Source organism: Phasianus colchicus, chromosome 2, assembly GCF_987193195.1.
Source record: "Phasianus colchicus chromosome 2, bPhaCol1.hap1.1, whole genome shotgun sequence".
Taxonomy (NCBI): Eukaryota; Metazoa; Chordata; class Aves; order Galliformes; family Phasianidae; genus Phasianus; species Phasianus colchicus.
Window position 1 is genome coordinate 35,884,087 of NC_143437.1, and position 22,717 is coordinate 35,906,803.

The window sequence follows — 22,717 nt, forward strand, 5'->3', positions numbered from 1 at the left end:
TGGAGAGATTTTTCACAATGTGTGTTTAACCTGATAGTAGGTGTAAATGTGTCACCTTTCAGTCCTGTTGATTTCTGGATAAACATTAAAACAATTTTAAGATAAGTGGGCAGCAAGAGAGGTTTCCATTTGTGTAGCTGAGGGATCTTTGAGAAAAAACAACAGGAAAGAGAGAGTGAAGCAGAAAGTGAGCCCAAGGAGGTATCTGTAGTTTGAAATACATCTGCTCATACTAGTCTATATATTTAGTTAGGTTAATACAGCTTCTCAAATTATATATAATTCTTGTGGGTGGATACATATAAAATAATGCATTAAGTATAAATATCATAATCATTTAAATTTTCACTAGAAACTTAGGTTTTTAAAAATGAAGTTCTTGATGTGAAATATCCTTATATTGTTTTATATTCTTCATTTGGTAGACAAGAAATGTTTTAGCAATGCAATTCGCAGTTTTCATTATCATAGTATTAAACTAGTTATTGATCATTTTATTGGCTTTCCATTTAGAAATCATATTTTAAAAGACGTTAAGTAATTAGAAAAAAAAAGACTTCCATAAATGAAAACAAATTTAATAACTCTAAAAACTGGATATGCTAATTAGCATTTTTTAACAAAAAGCTTCTAGAAAACAGTATTGAGTATTTACATACAATAAAGAAAACTCTACACAATGAAGAACGCAATGTATCCAAAAGTATGTTCCATCTTTTCTGCTTCTAAAGCTGATTGTTAGGTCATGTGATGAGTATGTTGCTAGGGAAGATGAAAAAGTAACTCACAACATAACCTTGTATTTTTTGTTCCCTTAACTTTAAAAATAAAAAGAACATGTTCTTCTTTTCCAATGCCATTCTGACACTAGTGCAATAAATGAGCATACAAAAGTAATTTTCTATTTTGATGCCTATTTCAAAATCATCAAGTTAATATTATAGTAGATCTGCCAAAAATGTAAATCAATTTTGAGAAATGGTATCAATCCAAGAACTGTATAATGCATGCATTGTCTAACTTGAATTCCCTACTTTTTGTTTTGTCTATAGACACCCTATTTTTGGCCATCAAATTGTTGGGAGCCGGAAAACACAGACTATGGTCAGTGTGGAAATCTTTCCTCTTTATTTCGGGAATTATGTATTATATGAATGAACATATCATTGCAGTCTATCTTGTTTAATCATTCCACAGTTAGAAGCATAATTAATGTCATGTAATTCCTGTGCAATACTTGCTGGTATTGAAACAAATATGCTGTTACCCTTTTCAAAGTTTATTAAAGCAGAAGTCAGTTTTGGTGTTGAGGGAAAAAGAATCCTCAAAGGGCATCCAACCTATTTTACCATTTACATTTTCTATTTCTGCCAGGAAGTGTAATCATTTGCAGTGATAAAGTCTTAATGAAGCAGAACACATTTTATTGATAGTTCTACAATAGCTATTCTCAGATTCAGAATACCCAAAGATGGAATGAGTTTAGGTCTCTTATTTTTTATATGTGACATGTAAAATTATTTGCTGCACTTTTAATATGAAGTGCATTAGAAAATACCTTGTTTACTTCCCCATTTTTTGGTTTTCTATTCATTAACTTGCTTGTAATGATTACTGATGTGTACTTAGACTTGCAAAAAATCCTTAGGCTAAGCTTTTCAAAAACTGATAACAGATTTAAATGTCTCTGTACAGCAAACAATAACCTAATTTTTCCATTAAAAAAAAAAAAAAATCTATGTAGTCTCCATTCCAGTGCAGGCTGTAAGTACTCACTGCATCTGAAGGCAAGGTCACTTATTTAGGGTACTAAGCACATACATGATTGCTTACCTTTTAAAAAAAAAACCCCTAAAATCTTTTGGAAATTTATGTAGGTGTTCACTTGTAAGGTAAATTCTGTCTCAGTGCTTGGGAGCTGAAAACTGTAGGGGTCATTGTAAGGGTATGTCCTGTTTTCAGCTGGGACAGAGCTGATTTTCTTCTGGTATGATACTGAGTCTTGGTTTATCAGTATTCCATGTTAGGAGAAAAATAATGTTTGTAACACACCAATGTTTTAGTTGTTGCTGAGCAGTGCTGTACAGAGCCAAAGGCATTTCAGTTTCTCAGCTTTTTGTGCTGTCCTGCCAGCAAAAATACTGGAGGGCACAAACTGCTGCACAGAAACAGGTCAGCTAACCTAAACTGACCGAAGAGACATTCCTTTGTGTACTGAGAGGGGCAGGAAAACCCGTCTCATAAATACATGGCTGAGAGGCTGGTGCAATTGTAAACATTGCTTTTTTTTACCATGGGGCAGTTTACTCGGCCATGGTAAAATGGCTCTCATGGTTGATGGATCTCACCTGTCTCAAAGGGGGAAACAGATCCTAGCCCTAGGACTGGCAGGGTTTTTTGAGAGGGCTTTAAACCAGGTATGAAGAGGGAAGGGGATAAAACCAGGCCTCCTAGAGAGGAGTCTTGGGGAATAATGACAGGACTAGAGATGAGGCAAGCTGCTCAGCTGAAGTGCATCTACATCAATGCAAACAGGAGGAGCTGGAAGCCATTGTGTAGCATGCAAACTATGACTTAGTTGCCATTATGGAAACTACTGGAGTGCTGCAATGGATGGAACAAGCTCTTCAGAAGGGATAGGTAAGGAAGGAGGGGTGGTGACATGGCTCTCCATGCTAGAGAGTGTTTTGATGTTGTTGAGCTTAGGGCTAGAAATGATATGGTTGAATCTCTGTGGGTAAGGATCACGGTGAGGACCAACAAGGTGGACATCTTGATGGGGATCTGTTATAGACTGCCTAACCAGGATGAAGAGGGCATTCTACGAACAGCTGGCAGAAGTTATGTAATTGACAGTCCTTGTTCTCATGGGAACTTCAACTTCCCAGCAATATTCTGGAAATACAGTGCAGCACAGAACAAGCAGTCTGGTTCTAGAGTGTATGGAAGTTAACTTCCTGAGACAGCTTAGAGAGCCTACCAGTGGACATGCCCTGTCAGACCTGCTGTTCACAAACAGAAGAGGACTAGTTGGGGATAGAGAGGTCAGGATCTGTCTTGGACAGAGTGACCATGAAGTGGTAGAGTTCTCAGTTCTTGGTAAAGTCAGGACTGGGGGCAGCAAAACTACTACCTTGGACTACCACACTGGAACAGGTTGCCCAAGGAGGTTGTGGATGCCCCATCCCTGGAGGCATTCAAAGCCAGGCTGGATGTGGCTTTGGGCAGCCTGGTCTAGTGGTTGGCAACCCTGCACATAGCAGGGGGATTGAAACTACGTGATCATTATGGTCCTTTTCAACCCAGGTCATTTTATGATTCTATGACTTCCACAGGGTGGACTTTGAACAGTTCAGGACACTGGTAGGGAGAGTCCCTTGGGATTCTTTCCTGAAGGATAAAGGGAAGAAAGGCTGATAGCCCCTCAAGAAGGGAGTCCTAAATGTGTAGGAGCAGGCTGTCCCCCTGAGCTGCAAGGTGAGCTGGCAGGGAGGAAGACCAGCATGGATAAACTGTGAGCTTTTCCAAAGGCTCCAGGAGAAAAAGAGAATCTACCTCCTGTGGAAGAAGGGACGGACAACTTGGGGAGAGTATGAAGAATTTGTTAGGATGTGTGGGGAGAAAATTAGAAAGGCAAAAGCCCAGCTTGACCAGCTTTACCCCAACATGGCTGTTGGGGGAAAAGAGAGGAAAAAAAACTTTTTTACAAATATATTAGCAGTAAGAGGAGGATTAAGGAGAACCTTCATCCTTTACTGAATACTGCAGAGAGTGTGATCACTGAGGATAAGGAAAAGGCTGAGGTTCTCAACACATTCTTTACATCTGTCTTTAAAATTCATACCAGTTATCACTGGGGTACTCTACCTCCTGACCTGGAAGTCTTGGGTGAGGAGCAGAATAAACTCTCCACAATTCATAGTTTTTACTTCAAACTACCAGTTCTGCTTGCTAGATTGAACCTCAAGACAATGGATGGTTCCGATGGACACTTCTTGCTTTTCCAGAGCTCACAAAATTTGATTTCAAATACACTGCTACATAAAACAATTTCAAACTGCAGAGATGAGTACCTTCAAGGGAGAGTTTGAAAAATGTACCAGTTTCCTCATCCTACAGAATGAGAAAAATGTTAATCTTATAAAGATTAACCTGCAAGTAGTTATCAAAGGCTACGAAGGAAGGGTAGTTCATACCACACCTGAGTGATTAGCCACTGCATATGAGGGAATTAATTACTGAAGGAGGAATACTTGATTTACTAGTTATTAAAATGTTTTTTCTTTCCTTGAAAGTTGTTTTCCTCACAGGAGCCCATCAATGTAGTCTCCTAATATGTTAAATATCAGAAAGTAATTTGCTGTAGTTTTAAGAGACATTGAGTTCTTCAGCTGTAGTGTGTACGACATTACTGGGGGAATTTTAAGTATGTACTTAACACACTTGAACTCATGGTTGGTCTGAGGAGATTTCCTTTTATGTCTTTTAATCAAAATTGTAAGAAATTAACTTTCTAGATGCAGCTTATTACTGGACTGGGCAATGAATTACATGTACAAGTTGGTGAACAGAATTCTTATATAATCTGTGTAGTCTTTTTCATGTCAGAAATACAGAATTCAACTTGAGATCAGATTCTAACCCTCGTTGAGCAGTAAGTCTACTGGCTTGAGAGCCCTTGAGATTCATAAGACCAGTATAATAATTTCTGGTTGGTGAATTTAAGTTCTGTTGCAGTGGGGTGAAGGAAGGAAAAGCCCCAACCCTGCCATCTCATTGCTGTCTTCAAATTACAAGACAAAGGTGCAAGCCTGTAAGAAATCTGCCTAGTGGTTGCACTGGATCTACCTATGGAATCTGTGTGTTGCCAGAAATGACTAAGACTAGAGCATCAACAGGAAAGTAGTCTTTTAAGGCTACTTTTCAATAACATTTTTATTGGGTTTGCATCTTCCCAGACCCAGAAGTTAACCTTTGCTTTGTGGCCTGAGGTTTTTTTTTTTCCCCTGTTTGCTTTCTGTAAATAGAGAGAAAAGATAAGGGGAGAACAGAATACAACTGTTTGCAGAAAGGATCATCTCTGCTGTAAAGAAATGATCATTAGAAGAATAAAGAAAACTCAAGTAAATAATACTCTAAAACCCAAAGAAGGATAGAAATGATTTGATGATATTAAATTTCATCACAAACACACTCCAACAGGGTTCTGCAGATTTTCAGAGCAATTGTTACCTACTAGAAAATAAGTAGATTTTTTTCTATTGCAGGTGCATAAATGGATTTAGTACTTGTCAGGTATTACAGTGCTGTGCATTAATTGTTTTCATGGATATGTCCTGAACAAACTTGAATTTCTGCCTCCTAAAAGAAATGAATGGCAGGTATTTTTGAAACAAGAAAACAACAACAAAAAAATCTGTGTAATCTTCGTTTATCAAAGAAAACAAAGAAGAAAATCACTTTCTATGGGTCGGACCTAATTTTACAAGTCTATTAAAGCACACTACAGCTTTATTTTAATTTAAAAACTGTGCCCGACCCTTGATGTTTACTCACCTATAGCTGGGCTGCTGTCCAGAATGTAAAATACAGCCACAACATAATTAATCTCTAACCAGAAATGAAATGAGTTACAGCACGTGATAGTTTATTACTGGAACTAACCCCAAAATAAATATCCTTATTACTTTATAAAGTATGTTATCATCTCTGAATTAATATTGGTTGCCCCATATTAGCTTCTAAAATAAAAGGAGATATATGAAGAAAATGTGAGGAGAAAAAACAGTATTCCAAAATTTCAAGAAACTTCAAGCTAGTTCAACTCATAAACAATAGTGCATTGCTGTGTCTCAGTGGCAAAAACAGGGCTTGGATTAATATAACAAATACAAAAGTGGAGGTGTGCAGCCTTGGTTTTGATTTTAGCTATCGATGTAGTGACCGTATGGTCATTCTCAGACCACTGCTTAGAGAACATTAATATTCACAAATTGCAGAAAATCTTCTCTTGAAAATTATGCTGCAAGATATCTCAGGATAGATAACTCAAATTGCAAATATATTTTTTTTAAATGTGGACTCTTTTATTCCATCTGTCGAAGACACCCATTTTAATGCCATATGTTTTGGAGTCCACCCATGCAGGACATGTTGTTCTGTGCAGAATCTCATTGGTTTCAGTGGGATCTTATTAATGAAAATAATTATGCACATCTCACATTTTTAGTATTTGTGTGTTTGTTTGTTTGTTTTTAAAAAAACGATGGTGTGGGTTGCATTTCTTGTGGGCTGTCATAGTCTTGAATTCTCCTGGTTTTATGACAGATAGAATTGGATTTTGGGTAAAAAAAAAAACAACTGTCTGAAAATGAATGGCTGAATGTGCTATCTACCTACAGTCATCTTCATTTTTCTTACTTTTTTTTTTTTTTCTAAGAGATTTTTTTTTTTTTTCCTGGCATATTAAAAACAGCTCACGTCATTAAGATATAATTAAAGATGGAAACTTAAGTATGTTTCATTTCTGAACTGGTGAAGATTGGTCACATAGGAAATTATTATTCTTTATATATTTGGCCTCATGGAATTGGTCTGATTCTCTTGGAGCTGTAGTGACTCACAGCTTTTGCACATTTGAGGGGTCAGTTCATTGAATGAGATACATAAGAAATAGAAGGGTCTAGGGGAAGAATCTACTCACAAGCAAATGCGAACTGATTTTCACATTTGAGAATCTCAAGCCAAAGTCTAAGCAAACTCAGGGAAATATTTGTAGCAATACAAGAGTCATATAAGGATTGCAGACATTTAACATATGAAGGACAATTAGTAACTTTTAATCATTTTCTCTCTAGTGTACTTTTGCTGAAGTTTAGTCTCAAAGGTATCTGAGACATAAAGTCATTCACTTACACTTGATTGTATATTAAAAAAAGATGTTCAAAGTGAGTCAGAAGAAAATTTTGTAAGTGTCACAGTCACTTATGATGTAAAAGAAGTTTGGACTAATGCTGGAAGACAATAATCAATTGTATCTACATAGTTGCAAGAGGATCTGTTTCAGCCTTGTCATTTCTGTGTGTGCATTCCCCCCAGGTGGGTTAGAAATGGAGGAATTTTGCAGAGTTTTGGTAGGTTATAGAGAACAGGGTAAATAACTGATACTGCAACATGAGTTTAAGAGCATATGACCATCTGTTTTATAAACTGCATTAAATAAGACTATTTTCTATATATTCAAAGTTATTTCTGTTGTGAATAATAACAAATCTTGAAAATGTACTTATGTTTAGAAGCCTTGCAGGTAAACACGTTCTATAAATGCAGCGTTCTAGAAAATGAGAACACGTACACAATAAAATACCTTAATTAATTACTCCCTTTAAAATAGATATGCTATCTAGATAAAAACAAGTGCTGCATGTAAACTTCTGTGACAATTCCGTAAATATTCGTGATGGTCCTACCAGCTGAGTTACAGTAAAATACAGAAATCATCTTTTTTTGTTATGTGAAAGCTTTTGTCTCATAGATATTGTTCTCCAGCATTTCTGTAAAATCAAGATTCTGTCTTGTTTAAATTTTCTTGATAATTCATTTAACGAGTCAGACCATACAAAGCTTCCTTCCTAAAAGAAACTTTCTTACCAGGTAAAAGTAAACTGAAAAAGACCTCTCTCTGTTCAGCATCTGCTGCTCCTGTCTGAACATGAGCCATGGCAACTGCATGGCTCATCTGCTTGTCCTCTGCCAAGCTTGCAGCCACACATACACAAGTACATAGCATTCAAAAAATAATTGCTATCATGCATCATTTTTTTCACATCTTGAAATTTTTCACATAATTTTCTCTCTAGCATTTGTTGCCTACTTACTTTACATATAACTAGCTTCAAATCTCTATCTGAAATATTGATTTTCTTAGGAATTTTTTTTTCTTATACATCTTTCTGCGTTGTTTTGCATGGAATAAGTGACAAGAAGGGGGACTGTACAGAAGAGGCATTATGTCCTTTATTTGCCCATATGCTCAGGAGGGATTCCCTTGGCAACAGCTTAGCAGTAAGCAATGTCGATTTGAGAAATATTAAGCCGTATTGCTTGCCTGAACTCTGCTGGAAAACTGCATGTGCTCAGCATCTCTGGAAATGAATCCATAAATATGAGTCAGTAGCTTGGGGCAAACTGGTAGCAAAGTAGCATTTTTCTTATATATAAATTGTCAGATGTGAATAAAAATATCTTTGTTAAAATTTATGCCACGAGAATGAGGAAAAAATTATCAATATAGTGTAAATAGCTTGTGCATAGCTCTACAATTCTATAATCCTGAATCTTGATGCCCAATACCCATTTTTTCAACAGCTCATGTCAGCTAGAGTATGTCAGCAATGACTCCTGTAAACAATCCTCTTGGGTCTTTAATAAAGATCTCTATTGTAAGGATCTGCCTCAGGATATCTCAAAATTGCCTGGTTTTCCAGGTGAAGTGAGAAACAGTGCCTTCCACCCATCTCAAATAATTTACCAAATTTGTACTACTTGGTTGTCACTCCTTATGTGAGTGGCTTTTCATTGAGAAACTAGATACACAAAATGTGTTGACTAGGATCTTGGTGATGGAGCTAGGTGAGAACTAAAAATCTAACAAGCAGCACTGTCCCTCAAGAAAATATGGCTGGGTCTGGTATTTGATATGCATAAAATTTAATCTGAGTAGAACCCCATGAAATGTGCTTTAAGGAGAACTGCACTAGCAGAAAGATGGTTTAAGTAAACTACTTTTCCACTCTGGATTTTTCCTATTATATTATACTTCAGAGCTACAAATTTCACTCATTAGGAACTATTTCTGTCCTGTAAGTAATGAAAAGGTTTCCCTTAATAAGCATGTCCTGAATTTTGTTCTGAACAAATTCAGACATTGACAGCTCACCACAGCTAGGGCTCTGTAAGCAGGAGGCATTTCCTGAAAATGCTCTCCAATCCCCTCACCATTTCAGAGTTTCTCACTTACCTGGTTTTTTTTTTTTTTTTTTTTTTCATGATTATGTAATCTATCTCTGTAATACGTGTAACATGTAAAGTGTGTTTGGCCAAGGCATTTATATTCATACCAATGTAGGCAGCATTACTTTAACAGTGCTACTTTAAAAGCATTGATAATCTGCATCTAGGTCCCCTAAAAATAGAGATTCTGAGGTTTATAAACATAACATAATTTTCAGAATTGCTTTCAAATCACCATGTTTACCACGTTAAATATATATATATATATATATATATATATAAATATACATATATTTAATGTTTCATTTTTAATATCAAAGTTAGAGCTTTCAGGCTGTGACTACAAATGTCTTTTTTAGCCTTAACCTGTCAGCCCTCTGCCAGGTGGACACTAAGTAATTGCCATCCCTGCAGCTGGGTTTTGCATAGCAAATTCATGGGAATTTAGGTGATTTGGGTGGCCTTTATTCTGTACCATTTTTTTGTCACCTTGCACAATTTTACCTGGCAACATAATCTGGAGAATTTTGTGTATAAAAAGATAGACTTGCTTTTTCTTGAACTCACCCTAGTTCTTGAACTCCCTGGTATTTTGAAATTGGTTTCTTTCTTGTCCTTGATTTATTTAAGAAATTTGTAACTAATTGGCTCTGCTTTTCTGAATTTATAATCATTCCTTAAATGTTATAGAAATGTTGTGATCACAGAGTAAAAGCTAGTGAATGGTAGGACTATTACAGAAATTTTGTTTTGGACCATTTGGATATTTAGCACACATAAACTGTCATGGTCTTGCTTAATGTCACTAGCATTTACTGAAGGGTGCAGTAGTTTACTGATAAATGAGGTTGACCCATTTGTCCACCTATAAGAAAATTATCTTTTTTTCCTATGATTAAGAGAAACTCAACAGCAGTCACAAATACCAAAAATTATTTTTTTAGAGCAGATCTTAAAATGGCATAAATAGCTCTAGAAATACTGATGTTAAAAGAGAGTTGGTTTCATTATCTCTGTTCCGTAGTTATGCTCTGTGCTTATTGTCCTGTAATTCTCCATCTGACGCAGATACTCACATATGGAGAACTTCTGTTTGCCCACAGGGCACACTGAAACCCTTGGAGATTACATTACTTTCTGTTTTCTTTGCACTTTAAATACTGACTAGGCATGACTAGGCGCTGACTCTGAAACGAGAGTTTTGATTCAGAGAGGCTATAAATTTAATCTGGCTTCAGTGAAGAAAATGAAGTTCACAGAATGTTACACCCACCATCTAGGGGTAGATCAAGCTGTAATACTGTTGGCACTGGGACAGTTACGTAAGAGGTTTTAAGTTTGTGTACATGGTGGTGGATATGTAGGTGGCGTTATCTGTGGTCTTCAGAGGTGTGGGTATACTTCCATAGGATTCAGCTGAAGCTTTTTTTCTCTGCTCTGTATAGATTTAGACCCCTTTTAGAAACAACCTTAAATTCCCAGCTTTAACTTTCAGTTGGAAGTTGTGTGTTTTGAGGTGTTTGTTTGTTTTGTTTCTGACAGTATGTTTATTTAATACAACGAATAGGCAGTCCAGTTCTTGATTCTAGAATAAAACTTGAAATTATCACTGTGATCTGTAGAAGTTTGTGTGAATTTTCAAGTACAGTTGGGCAATTGAGCAGGAAACAGAGGTAATTAACCATGAAAATATGTTATTTTGTATGTAACAATTTAAAAATTTGGAGGAGAGAAAAGTCCTCTCCAGTTTCTGGTTTTCACTTTCAACTCTCCAATTGTCCAGGTTTTGTGAATGTCTGAACAGAGTTTTCAAGAACAACTAGTCTTGCTTCACAGATAACACTGCTTTTTAATTCCAGTTTGTGGTTCAAATACCCCTTTATATAATGTAGGTCACTCAAAGTAATGCTTCCTATTTATTTCCATGGGGACTACAACAGATAAAAAGAACACAAAAAAACTATTGGATAAATCAAAATGTCAGCTATAAAACATTATTTTTGTGTATAATCACCACCATTAGCTATACATTTTCTCCATCATGAACAACAGCCTGCATGTTGTGCTCGTAAAAATCTGTACAGCCCTCCAGAATGTAGCTTGTCTTTCACAGCACTGTTGCTGTTACTGAAACACACCACCCACTGCCTCACTGTGCTCACACTCACTGTTTGGTGTCCAGAAGCTTTCAGCAAGCATCAATGAATGTCAGTAGGTGCCATTTTTTTCCCCAAATGGTGGAATTCAATTCCACACCTTTGCTTCATATACACTTCCATGTGAGATGCCACTTGTTAGAGTGCCCCTCTGCTGCCATCTGTTGCATGGCAATAAAATGTAGTTAAATATTGGCAGGTTGGCTCAACTTCTACAGCCATACCACCAACGTCCGCATCTGATGTTCTGGGCCAACAAAATAAAATAGGAGGCATTACTTTGGAACAGCCCTTGTATATCTTTGGCCATCTTCCAGCATGAAATGTTACATATTCACACTGCATTTTAAATTGCTGGAAAATCTGTTTTCTCATGCTAATCAGTAACTTGTAAAGCATATAGTGTTAAATACATAGTTCAATTTAATGGAGGCAATTCTGTTGATTGCAAAATCCATTAGAATACACTGGCACCAAAATAAGATTGTATGTGGCAGTCCATATTTAGTAAATTGAGGTTATTAATCAGACCCTGTTCCCAGTGTATCATTCATCCATATGTTAAGCATTTTTCAACACTCTGAGGGAACAGCAAGCACAGGCAGCTCCGCAATAGAAGATATATGAGGTTTGAGGGTGGCAACAGTGCAGGCAGGGGCTAATCCCTCACCAATAAAGTATTGAGTGACCATGAAAGTCCTCTCTTAAGCCAGGAAGTCGGGGCAGCATTGGTAGTATATAGGGCTGGTTACAAGCATACCTTGTACAAATCAAGCAGTGCTTGAACACAGCTATGGGTCAGAAGAGGTCCTGGAATGGGTTGCTTAGAACACTTGCAGCTCCATGGTGAACCCAAGAGCAGGGTCCTTGGGGGTCACTTTCAGTAAAGGTCTTTTTTACTTATTGCATATGCTACAAATTAATGGACCTCCCCCTGTGCTGGTTTAGAGTAGTACAGGCTCAAAAACAGATTCTGCTTCAGAATAAACTGAAAGAACAGTTACAGCCTATCTTTCTGTTTTTTGACAGTCAATTAATAGTACTCAGCTTCAAAAAATTTTGGCTGAATTCAGATACAATCCCCCTTCTTTGAAGTCTTTCGAACTTTCTTCATTCTCTCAGCATTCTTGCTTTTATTTAAGCATAAGCATTCCTGGCTGGGAAATGCCTCCAGTTCTAATGTGGAGCAGTAGGATCACAAGAAGATATGTAAGAACAAAAAGAATATTTTGACAACTTGCTTCCTTCAGGCATAAAAGAAATGTGCAGAATTTTACAGATTCTGTCAAACTGCCAATACACCACAGTTACCAAGGACCATCTGATAATGATGCAGTTTGGTAAGTCAATGTAAGATGCAGTTCCAAAAATCTCCCATTAGCAGATCACAAATGAACACTGATGAGCTGGAAATGTCTTCTCTATTATTGTAATTTCCATTCTACCAATGCAGATGTTCATGTTTTGGGGAAAAGAATGGGAAACACAACACTGGGTATGTTGTCATTAGCTGCATCATCTTTTTGTGCTGGAAAAGCATATCTGAAAATAGAGCAACTTGTAGTTTGAGAACCTTACTGCAGATTGTAGTTCCAAATGAAGCTGTAAAAACATCTCCTTCAAATGATGAACTTAGAAAAGCAGATACTGTCATACTCTGAAATGCCAAGGGATCATGACTGTCTTTTGGTAGAGGACCAGGAGACACATTGCTCAATGTGAACCTACATTTTTTTGTACAGAAAAGGAGTGATACCAGAAAAAGACAGCAGCATCCATATTTCAGATCTCATTGCTCTAAGCTTCAAAGGGATGAAACATTATTTCTCTGTATTTTCAAAAGTTCTGTCTGAAAATGAGAGATTTTCACATTCTTTCTGCATTCCAATAGATTAGTAAATTTTGTTATGGACAAGCCAAGGTTTTGTATTGGCAAGACTGTGAATTAGTGAACTCAAATTCCTGAGCTGCTGCCCGCTTCTCTTCTGACTACAGTAGCTCTTAAAAAGATCCTCAAACATGCACTTTTATAAGGATGTAATTGTTAGCACACCGCAATGATGGTATATTGAGTCAAGGAGTAGGAATGTTCTTGAAGACATTGCTGTTTTGTTCTGCACTAGTAAACATGTTATATTTCCCAGGTAACTAAACCTTTACTGGGAATATTCCAAACCATCAATATTATAACCTTTATATTCCTGAAAGGGAGGTGATCTGGATACTAGAGAAATTCTTTTTCTGGAGAAAAATATCTAGGGGATGAATATGACTTGGCTAACTATGTACATGATGAGAAACAAGTGTTCTTATAAGGACTCTTTGCCAGGGAGTTGAAGCAAAAAGGATCATTAAGAGAACTGCAGGAAATATACTGTGGTATGTTCACATATTGAAGACAAGGATTTTCTCAGACACAATATTATATTAATAGTCCAGAAAGTTAATTCTTCTGTCTGCATCTGCTCCTGGTGACCTAGTGGTTATCTTGCCAGCTCTGAGTACTCTGTGATCTGAAGATGCCTCTACTGTTGAAGCCTCCTCAGGCAGAAAGGTGGACAGTTGTCTGCCTCTAAGCAGTGACTTTTGTTGAAAATAGCAGGAGATGCCAATACCAAAATTTATCTACAATGGGATTCAAGGAAGTGCTAAGCTAATTAAAGGTGCCTATAATGGGGAACATGAAAATATGACTTAGAAGAGGATAAGCAAGTGCAAGTTGTTTTGCTTATATTAAAATGGTTGGAATGGACAACTTCTGGAATTCTTAGAACTGTCTACACATTTCTATGAAATATACACCGTATGTATAAATTTTATTGATGATATTTTCAAGCATTTTAGGAATGTTTTTTCATGTTCAAAAAAATAACTTATTTTGAAGGAAAATGGGGAAAAATGTTTCACTATCAGAGGAGTTAAATATTAAAGACCATCTCTGTCGTTATTATTTTCCTAGTACTGTGAAGACATCCTAGCTACAAAGGGTTCAGAATTCATCTAATCTTTTTGTGACATTATAGTATGTGTGCCAATGCACAGTGTAATTGCATAGTACTATTAAAATGTATGGAAACAGAGACTATAGAAATTCTTTGCTTGCTGTACTAGATGTGTGATTAGTGTATTTGTATCCGTACATATTAAAGACAAAGAAATTGCACTGGAACCAGAGGGGATGCGGGAGTATAACAAACAGAGGAAGTGGACATTGCTTCCTAAAGGAATTGAAAAAGTGTGAAAGAAAATAGGTTAGATTATATATATTAAATGAGGAAAAAATAGACAAAAAACTGTATCAAATAACTTCATCTTATGTCAAGTAACACTTGTTGCTGCTGCTGGAGTTATGAGAAGTGCTTGTCATCAACTGCACCAAAATAACATCCATCAGTGGGGATTTCCATGCATTTGCAAGTGATTTGTTTGACATAAATATATTTCCTTCAGAGTTGTAAAATATACATAATTGGTTTGATTACCTCAAAGTAAAAGTTGAATACAAAACAAACAGTTCCTTCTAGAGATTACAAGAATGATGTTCCTATGTGTAGTTATTTCTCTTCATGACCTTTGTGTGTGTAGTGGAGAAGCTAGTAGTTGGGAGTTAGAGTCATTGCCCATTCCTAGGCAGAACCATTGGCTCATTTTGCTGATCACAGAAACCACTGTTATATTAAGGTTTTCTTACCTGCACTGATAAAAAGATTCTCCCATCTTACACATGAAAATGTGCTTGGAAGTAGTGATGTGGGTAGACACCACTGCCAGTCTTTAGCAGAAGGAGTTGTATTGCCCTCCTTATCTTTTTGGGCATCCTGTGTAATGTTTTGGGGTGATGGGAAATAAATAAATCTGTCAGAAATACGCTTCATTTGTAAAGAATATAGAGACTAAAGAATTAAGAATCAAGCTTTTATTCAAATAGAAATAACTGTGCTGTCTACGTAGCCTTAACTTTCATTTTCATGCTAACAGTATTTAGTTCCATTTTACTATTCTGTTCAGTCAGCATGAGGTGGAGGCAGAACAGAACTGCTGAATGATTTTGGTTTTAAAAAAGAATGAAAGATTTGTATCTAATACAAGCTACTCCTTTTTCATTTTTTGATCTAATCTTGTTTTAAATGGAAGTCATTGCAGACTGTCCTGTATGATACTTGAATTTTTTTTTTGAATCGGTTTTTAATTAAAATTTTATGTACACAATTTTTATATTTCCTGAGGAATGCACACACAGTTAAATATGTTTTTGCCATTTTGTCTTTAATTTGCCATGAAACAAATTCACTGCAAGTATGTCGTGCATTTCTCATATATGACATCTATTACATAAAGCACATTTTATAATTATTTAATGAACCTTTATATCTGACCTGTAATTTCAGTTAAATTACTTGTAGCATTGATCCTGCATTTAAAGCTTTTCAGAACAGAAGAAGAATTCAAAACGAAAAAGAGAGCAAGCAGTAAAATATAGATGAAGGCTCTAGATTTCTCTTCTGCTGTGTTTGTGAGATAGTAGCAAATCCTGTATGATTTTTATTCTGTTTCAGCGGTTTACCTCTGCAAGCGGACAATGCAAAATAAAGCAAGGCTAGAGCTAGCAGACTATGAAGCTGTAAGTACCCGAGGAAAAGTAAATTTCTTTGCTGATCTTAATTAGCATGTAAAATAATGATAAGCATGAGAACTGTGGGCATTCCGTAGTTGTACAACTTTTGCCAGCATGTGGGTTTGACATTGCTCAGGAGTCATAAAAACTGTTTCAGAGAGAGTAGCAAAGGCTGGCTGGGCAAGAGTTGACAGTTTGGCTTGTCTCCAATACTGGATCATCATGCAAGGATCAGAAACAGCTGCTTGCAAATCCCACATACACCTCATGTGTTTGAAAGCAACTGTATTCTACGTAGTATAAAGACTTGAATGAAAAGTCTCTGGCAATGTTTTGAGAAACATTTAGTAGCTATAGAGATATGAATCTCATTCTTAAAAGTGTTGCTGGCACTTGAGCTTACATCTCATCAGTTATACTATAGGCAAAGACTGTTAAGAGTAGAAGCACTTCCCACTCTAAATATTGTGCTCTGCCCCAGGCAAGAAAGCAAGGTAATTGGGGCCAGAAGGAAGGAGTTTGATTAGGTGATGAGGATGGCACTGACCAAGGAGATGGTTTGGATTCCATCCCTATTCCCCCAAAAGTTCCTGAATTTTTCATGAAAGTGTCAACATAAAATTCATGCACAGTCCTGTCTCTGCACTGAAAGCTGTCCAGCTCTGTTACTATGACATGATAGCAGGATAGTCAGCCAGACCTCTCAACATGCCAAATACTCCAGCCTCAGCGTCATGCTGACAGACTTCATTGCCTCTTCTGGCACAAACTTGCTTTTCAGTGAACTGCTCTGTGAGATATGTATGATTTTATATTTGCATACCTTAGAAAAGTTACCTCTAGTATACTATTCATAAGAGCCTTTATTGGTATTTACAAGATTTCCAGTCTCTATAATCTTTATTTTTGGTAAGAATTTATTTGAGAGACTTTTGCAATACATAGAAATACAATTAACACAACACTTTTTGTTAGGAAGTTTAAAGATGTTTTTTCACTTAATCTCAATAAAAACATTGTGCAATGGCAACTGGGATCTTTCTTGATGAATGTAAGTACCTCATTCTTCTCCATGTTATCATACTGCATGCTGCTGCCTCTTATGCTTAAGACAGATAGAAAAGCGCTGTCACAGACCATGGAACTGTTTTCCAGCGCCACCAAAATAATTTTCTCAAGGTTTGGAAAATCTTCTTCTTGTTATTAGTAGTAGAATATAGTATATATACATTCCTCATGCAGGATTGAATAACTTTAGTCTGCATTTCTTTTGAAATGAGAATAGCAGTGGATAGCTTGAAAGACTCCTACATTACAAAAATATTCCTACTTTCTCATTATTGTATTTTAAATACATTTGTATGTAGCCAACATTATCAAACACAAGTCACTCATACAGGCAACTGATGGAATTTGTCATGTGGATCATTCAATATGGAAATTTCTTCTGTTACCTTTCATGAGTAGGTATAAAACAAGAATGTGGTTTTGCATTATTACAGTCCGACACCCAGAACATGGAAATCTTTCAAAAATCCCATGTTCTGTTAGAGGGTTTCATCCATCCTTATCATCAAATTTTCAGAGCAAGAATAGTGAGGACATTAAAAAGTAGTGTTGATGTAATGTTCTATCCTCTTTGGATTTGTGCAAACACTTTAAATCATAAGGTACATTTACACTGGTACACGCCATGGCTTGCATTACGTCTTTTTTGAGGGGAGGCATGGGAGAAGGAAAAGGTAAGGCAAAAACTATTAAACAGTAAATTGCTATCTAACTTGTCAAAACTGTGATCTGTTTTCAGGAGAGCTTGGCCAGGCTACAGCGAGCATTTGCTCGGAAGTGGGAGTTTATTTTTATGCAAGCTGAAGCACAAGCAAAGTAAGTTCCTTTGAAGATGAGTTTTGTATGTGTGTGTGCTTTTAAAGGGAGTAGGGGATAAATAAGATATTGGAAACCTCATATGTTTCAAATCACTAATACGGTTTCTTTTAAATATCTCGTAACAATGACAGAGTTGACAAGAAGAGAGACAAGATAGAAAGGAAAATTCTTGACAGCCAGGAGCGAGCGTTTTGGGATGTGCACCGGCCAGTGGTGAGTGCTGGTGGAGTTGTGCTGCCTGGGAGCAGGACTGATGGTGAACATTAATCTCTGTAGGGTGTTCAAGTAGTGTGGAAACAAGTAAAAGGACTGTAAAGCATGAGTTGGGGCCTGCCTTTCTACTTGCAGTATCAACGGTTTCTATCATTCTGCTATGTAAGACTGCTTTTAAGTTTACTCACATTTTAGGGTTTTCAGGAAATAGGTTTGTTGTGTCTAATTTCTTGAATCAGACAGTAACTTTTTTTGGCTATTACAGTCTCAAATGTATTGCAGGGTATGAGTCACACCACCAAATTATCATCATATCTAAAACTGCTTTTAAATAAATCAGAATATGTTTTAATCTAATTATTTGCTCGCTAAGCCTTCCAATTTCACTGGTCATATTTTCAGGTTTTTTTTAAATGTGAATAAAGGTTAGCTATTGTTAGCTTTGATGTGTGAAAGCTGTACAGTCTTAACAAGATTTGTCAGATTTCTCTTTTAAAGTCCATCTGAAATTAAAAAAAAAAAGTCCTACTTCTTCAGAGAGTGAAAACAGAGAGAGAAAATACCAAATGTCATAACAATTCTGATTGATCTTTGAGAAGTGAATAATCACACTGGTTTGCATTACTACAGAATTATATCTGTTTTTCATACGTATCATTAAGCTACATACACATTTTGATGTAATCGCCAGTGAAATAGAATATGGACTGTATATTCCACTGACATTTTAGTAAATACGGAACTAAAGCTTACTCATTTTTATTCCTAGTTGTTAGATGACTTAAACTGTAACAACAGCTGGTGCTATGTTCCCAGTAATTGTTTTGAGGAAGTAAGGTCAGGTTGATGAAACCTGTAGAAGAGGTGGATGGGGTGAAAAAGTTTCAAAGAAAAAATAGTGAACTTCAGCAGGGTCAACTTGCACTTGTGTAGAGTGGTATTGGAAGAGCAGTAGAAGAGATGGATTTTTAGGTAAGATTTAAAATATCAAGTAGGGAAAATCATTTGAAGTGAAAGATTCAGTCTGCAGGCATTAGATACAAGAACATTATTGTCTAGTCACTGGCATTAAACAACAAAGGAGGGCAGAAAAACAATCTGCCACCTGATGTTCATGGAAGCTGCCAATAGAAGAGACACGGAATGTTTCTATGCACATAAAAAGTTTAAAGGCAGACAGCATTTATATTAGCTGCAGAAATGGATTTAAGGGATTTGAATCTGGGAATGAGATGCTGTTTCCATGTTTGGAAGATTTTAGTTAAGGTATAGGCAGACAATAAGGGGAGATTTAAAGACATCAGAGCAAGAGGAAATTGAATCTGATTAAGAGCTTTGACTGAACTGTGGATTAATCTGCCTAGTCTTTCTGAGATTTTTAACCTGGCTGTAGGCAAACATAGGAAATATCAAAGATAAAAGATTGACTTATATTCAGCAATCTAGGCTTCTGAGTTTAAGAGCTATTAGTAGAAGAATAGAGAGGAAATCATTGGCACTTGGGCTAAACCCAGGAACACATTTCTTTTTTTTTTTTTTTTTTTTAAATAATGGCAGAGTAAATATATTTTAAGTGCTTTCATTTCTTTACATCTTCCCAGAAAGAGCATTTCCCTAATTTTGAAACTTCTATAAATAGCAGATTATGGAACTGATTGAATGAAAATTGATTAGGAGAATTAGGGTTTCAGTCAAAAAGCAGTAACAAAACAGCTAAAACAGGGAAGACAGATGAAAAGAAATTAAGTTGTTCTTCTTTGAAAAGTAATGTTAAATGTCTGGATTGAAGCCTTTGTAAAAGAACTCATAGCTTTCCTGAATCTAGGCAGACTCTGTTAAGGTGAAAAAGTGACTCTAAGACCAATACACTGATGATATAACATTTATAAATACTTCTGATTTCAAGATTTACGGGTTTCATGACATTGTTGCCTGGTAGGAAAGTAAGGAAAAAGTGACCTTGTCATTTCTTTAAGGCCTTGTCACACATTCTACACCTTCATCTTTTCTCTCTATTACATTTTTTACTGGATTCTGTTTCCATTGATCTCATTTTACCTGTTTATATTTTAAAATTGTAATTTATGTGGTCTGAACATGATCCTCAGTATCTGAGCCAGAAGGTAATACTACCGGGTGTTCAGGGTCATGCAGTGGATAACTGTGGTTATTTGTTCTGGGCTTTCTTTTCTTTTTCTTTTTTTCATTTATTCTGCTTTTAATGACTTTTCCATCCTGTTCTTCAAGATCAGCCTCAAAGACTTGGCAAAGGACTGCATTTAACTTGGCTAAGGGGGAACAGTCCTTCTTTTCACACTTCACGTGCTACAGACCCTGAGCTTTTCTGGGTCAGTTGTTCAGCCGCAGAACACTTCTCTCTGCCTTACCTCTTAAACATCTATAGGAAACAAACATAAATTATGCCATCCAACTTATCTGGTGATGTATCTGTTCTGATTGCACCTGTTTCACCATGTACCTTTACAAGGGAGTTACCCATCCAACAGTCAAGGAATGTAGACAACGCAGCTGTTGGCAGCCTCAAATAATCACACTTCTGGTAATAAAATAAATGTATTGTACAATGTGTTATTTTCAGAATTGTGAAATAAAACTGATGAGGTGATGGAAAGATGCTGAAAAATGAGATGACCTGGTTTTTAGTAGGACTCAATTCTGGTAGAAACTGAGATAATAAGCTGAAATATTAAGTACAATAAGTAGAAAAACAGATTTAACAGATTTCCTTATGCATCAGTGTTGCAAATACTGTAATTTTCACAAAGATCATATTAACACATTCTTAATTAAAATTCATAGTACTTAAACAAATTTTGAATCTATGCAATTTATGTAATTTATGTACAGTAACATCTGGTTCTGAAAACTACTCACTACAAACCTAAAACAACCTGTTGTAAATTAAGAATAATCAGAAATTGGATTAGCTTTCAGAAAGAATTAAGCATATCACTTCTGTCATATACTCTTTAGCACTGTTTCTAGTTTACTTTTAAGTAACTTAAGTCTTTAAAAATTACATTTCAACATCCCTTTTGTATGAATTTTATATATTATGTCTTTTCTGTGACAAAGAAACCACTATAAGAAATATTTTCAAAAGTGATATGATGAAATCCTATTCTCTTCAAGTGAAAACCCTGTTTTGTACTAAATCTGACCTTAAACAAGCAAGGAAATGAGAATGTGAGCATCAGTGTCACAATTCAAGATGCTCACATATGGATGAAATTTATGGCTTCGTTTATTATATTAAATTTCTTGAAAATCTCTGTGTATCTCTTCTTCTCCTGTCCCAAGAAGACCCTTTATTTGCAAAGCCACTGGAATTCCTTTTGTGCCTGATATTACTCAGGGAAAAGATCTGAGCTGTAGTTTGAGAGGACAGGTATAAAGAGGAAGCTCATGCAACTTAGGTCCCTTTTTTTTTTTTTTTTTTTTTTTGAAAAGATACTGGAAAAGATACTGAAGTTTTAAGCAACCCTCACTTTGCTGTTGAGTGGTTGAGTGTGACTTCCCATCTCTTTTTAAAACAATTGATTTTACTGTATTGCACGTTAATTAAGGCTTGATTAAACTAACTGATCATTTCTTCTGTATCTGATGCTTTTTGAACCTCATTTTTCTTGTCTAAACAAGAGAACTTTTAGTTAAATTTTTATCCATTGATCCTATTCATGCTTTGATTAATTTTAAACTGCAGAACAGGGGACCTTCTGCCATTTTAATAGTACTCAGTTATCTTCAAATAAATCCTTGACTAAAGCATGTATTGATGTTACTAATTGGTAGAAATGGCAAGTTGTCTTTTATAAGAGACTTATCTATAGTAGGTTTAACTTATGCTTATGCCTGTATTTGCAGTTTATCAAGAATTCATTATTTCTGCATCGCTGTATTTCCAGTGAATGACACAATCAGGATTATTGCTTATTCATTTCACTTTAATAAATAAATTTGTAACTGTATATCTCTGTTATGTAATAACTCAAAATGAAATTAACTAAAGAGGACATATATTGAGCATTTAAATTCACTCTGTGCTTCCTGCATAGTTCTCTGTTAAAATCTTCAGCAGGAGAGAACACTTAATCCTAACAAAGCTTTTATTAATTATTAGCAGGACGATCCTTTCCTTTGTACAAACCACTCCAAAAGATTTGACATTGGATATACTGAGGCCTGAAATGCCATTTCAATAAATGAATAAGAAAGCATGAAAAGCTATATTTAGGAAATTAAAAGCCAACAGATTGTACATTGTCAGCTGATATAGGCAAGTTTTAGCAGCTAAGCTGGATAATACTAATTTGTTTCCATAATATTATTCAAGTGTAGATCACTATTTTCAAAGATAGTTCCAGCATCTTGTCAGATGTATCATGTTTTAACAATATATTCAAATTAAGGAATATAACCAAATTTGCAGCTGTGCAGTGCTGCAGTGCAAGTCCACTTCCAAATTGTATTCACTTATTTTAGTGTCAGACTGAATTCATAATACTGTATTTACCCTATTTGTGTTCCAGAAGGATTGTATTTAGTTGTATAGTACAGGTTTTAAGATGAATGATTAAAAGTTTGAAGAAATTGTGAAAAATACTTCAATAGAACAAGCAGGTTTTAATAATTTTTTCCTGATTACGTGCCAAATTTGCAAGGCATCTGGGAATTAATTTGAAACATAACTGCTACAGAATTTATTTTGTAAGAAAATCTTGGGATTTTCTTCCTAAACATTAAATATAATTTATCAGTGTTAATTGAAAAGCATCACTGTTCTTCCCAGATGAGCTAATTCACAACAGAAAAG

At 35.8% G+C, this 22,717-nt stretch overlaps 1 protein-coding gene across 10 annotated transcripts in view; it reads left to right on the forward strand.

Moving 5' to 3' along the window:
• The window catches only part of RGS7 (regulator of G protein signaling 7), a 256,768-nt gene that overhangs the window by 186,133 nt on the left and 47,918 nt on the right, over positions 1-22,717 (forward strand). For all 10 annotated transcript variants that reach the window (XM_090135373.1, XM_090135368.1, XM_090135378.1 and 7 more), the window contains 4 exons: positions 1,053-1,104; positions 15,725-15,789; positions 17,591-17,667; positions 17,802-17,883. In XM_090135373.1, coding sequence (XP_089991499.1) covers positions 1,053-1,104; positions 15,725-15,789; positions 17,591-17,667; positions 17,802-17,883 — 276 coding nt within the window. The remainder of the gene's footprint in view (positions 1-1,052; positions 1,105-15,724; positions 15,790-17,590; positions 17,668-17,801; positions 17,884-22,717) is intronic.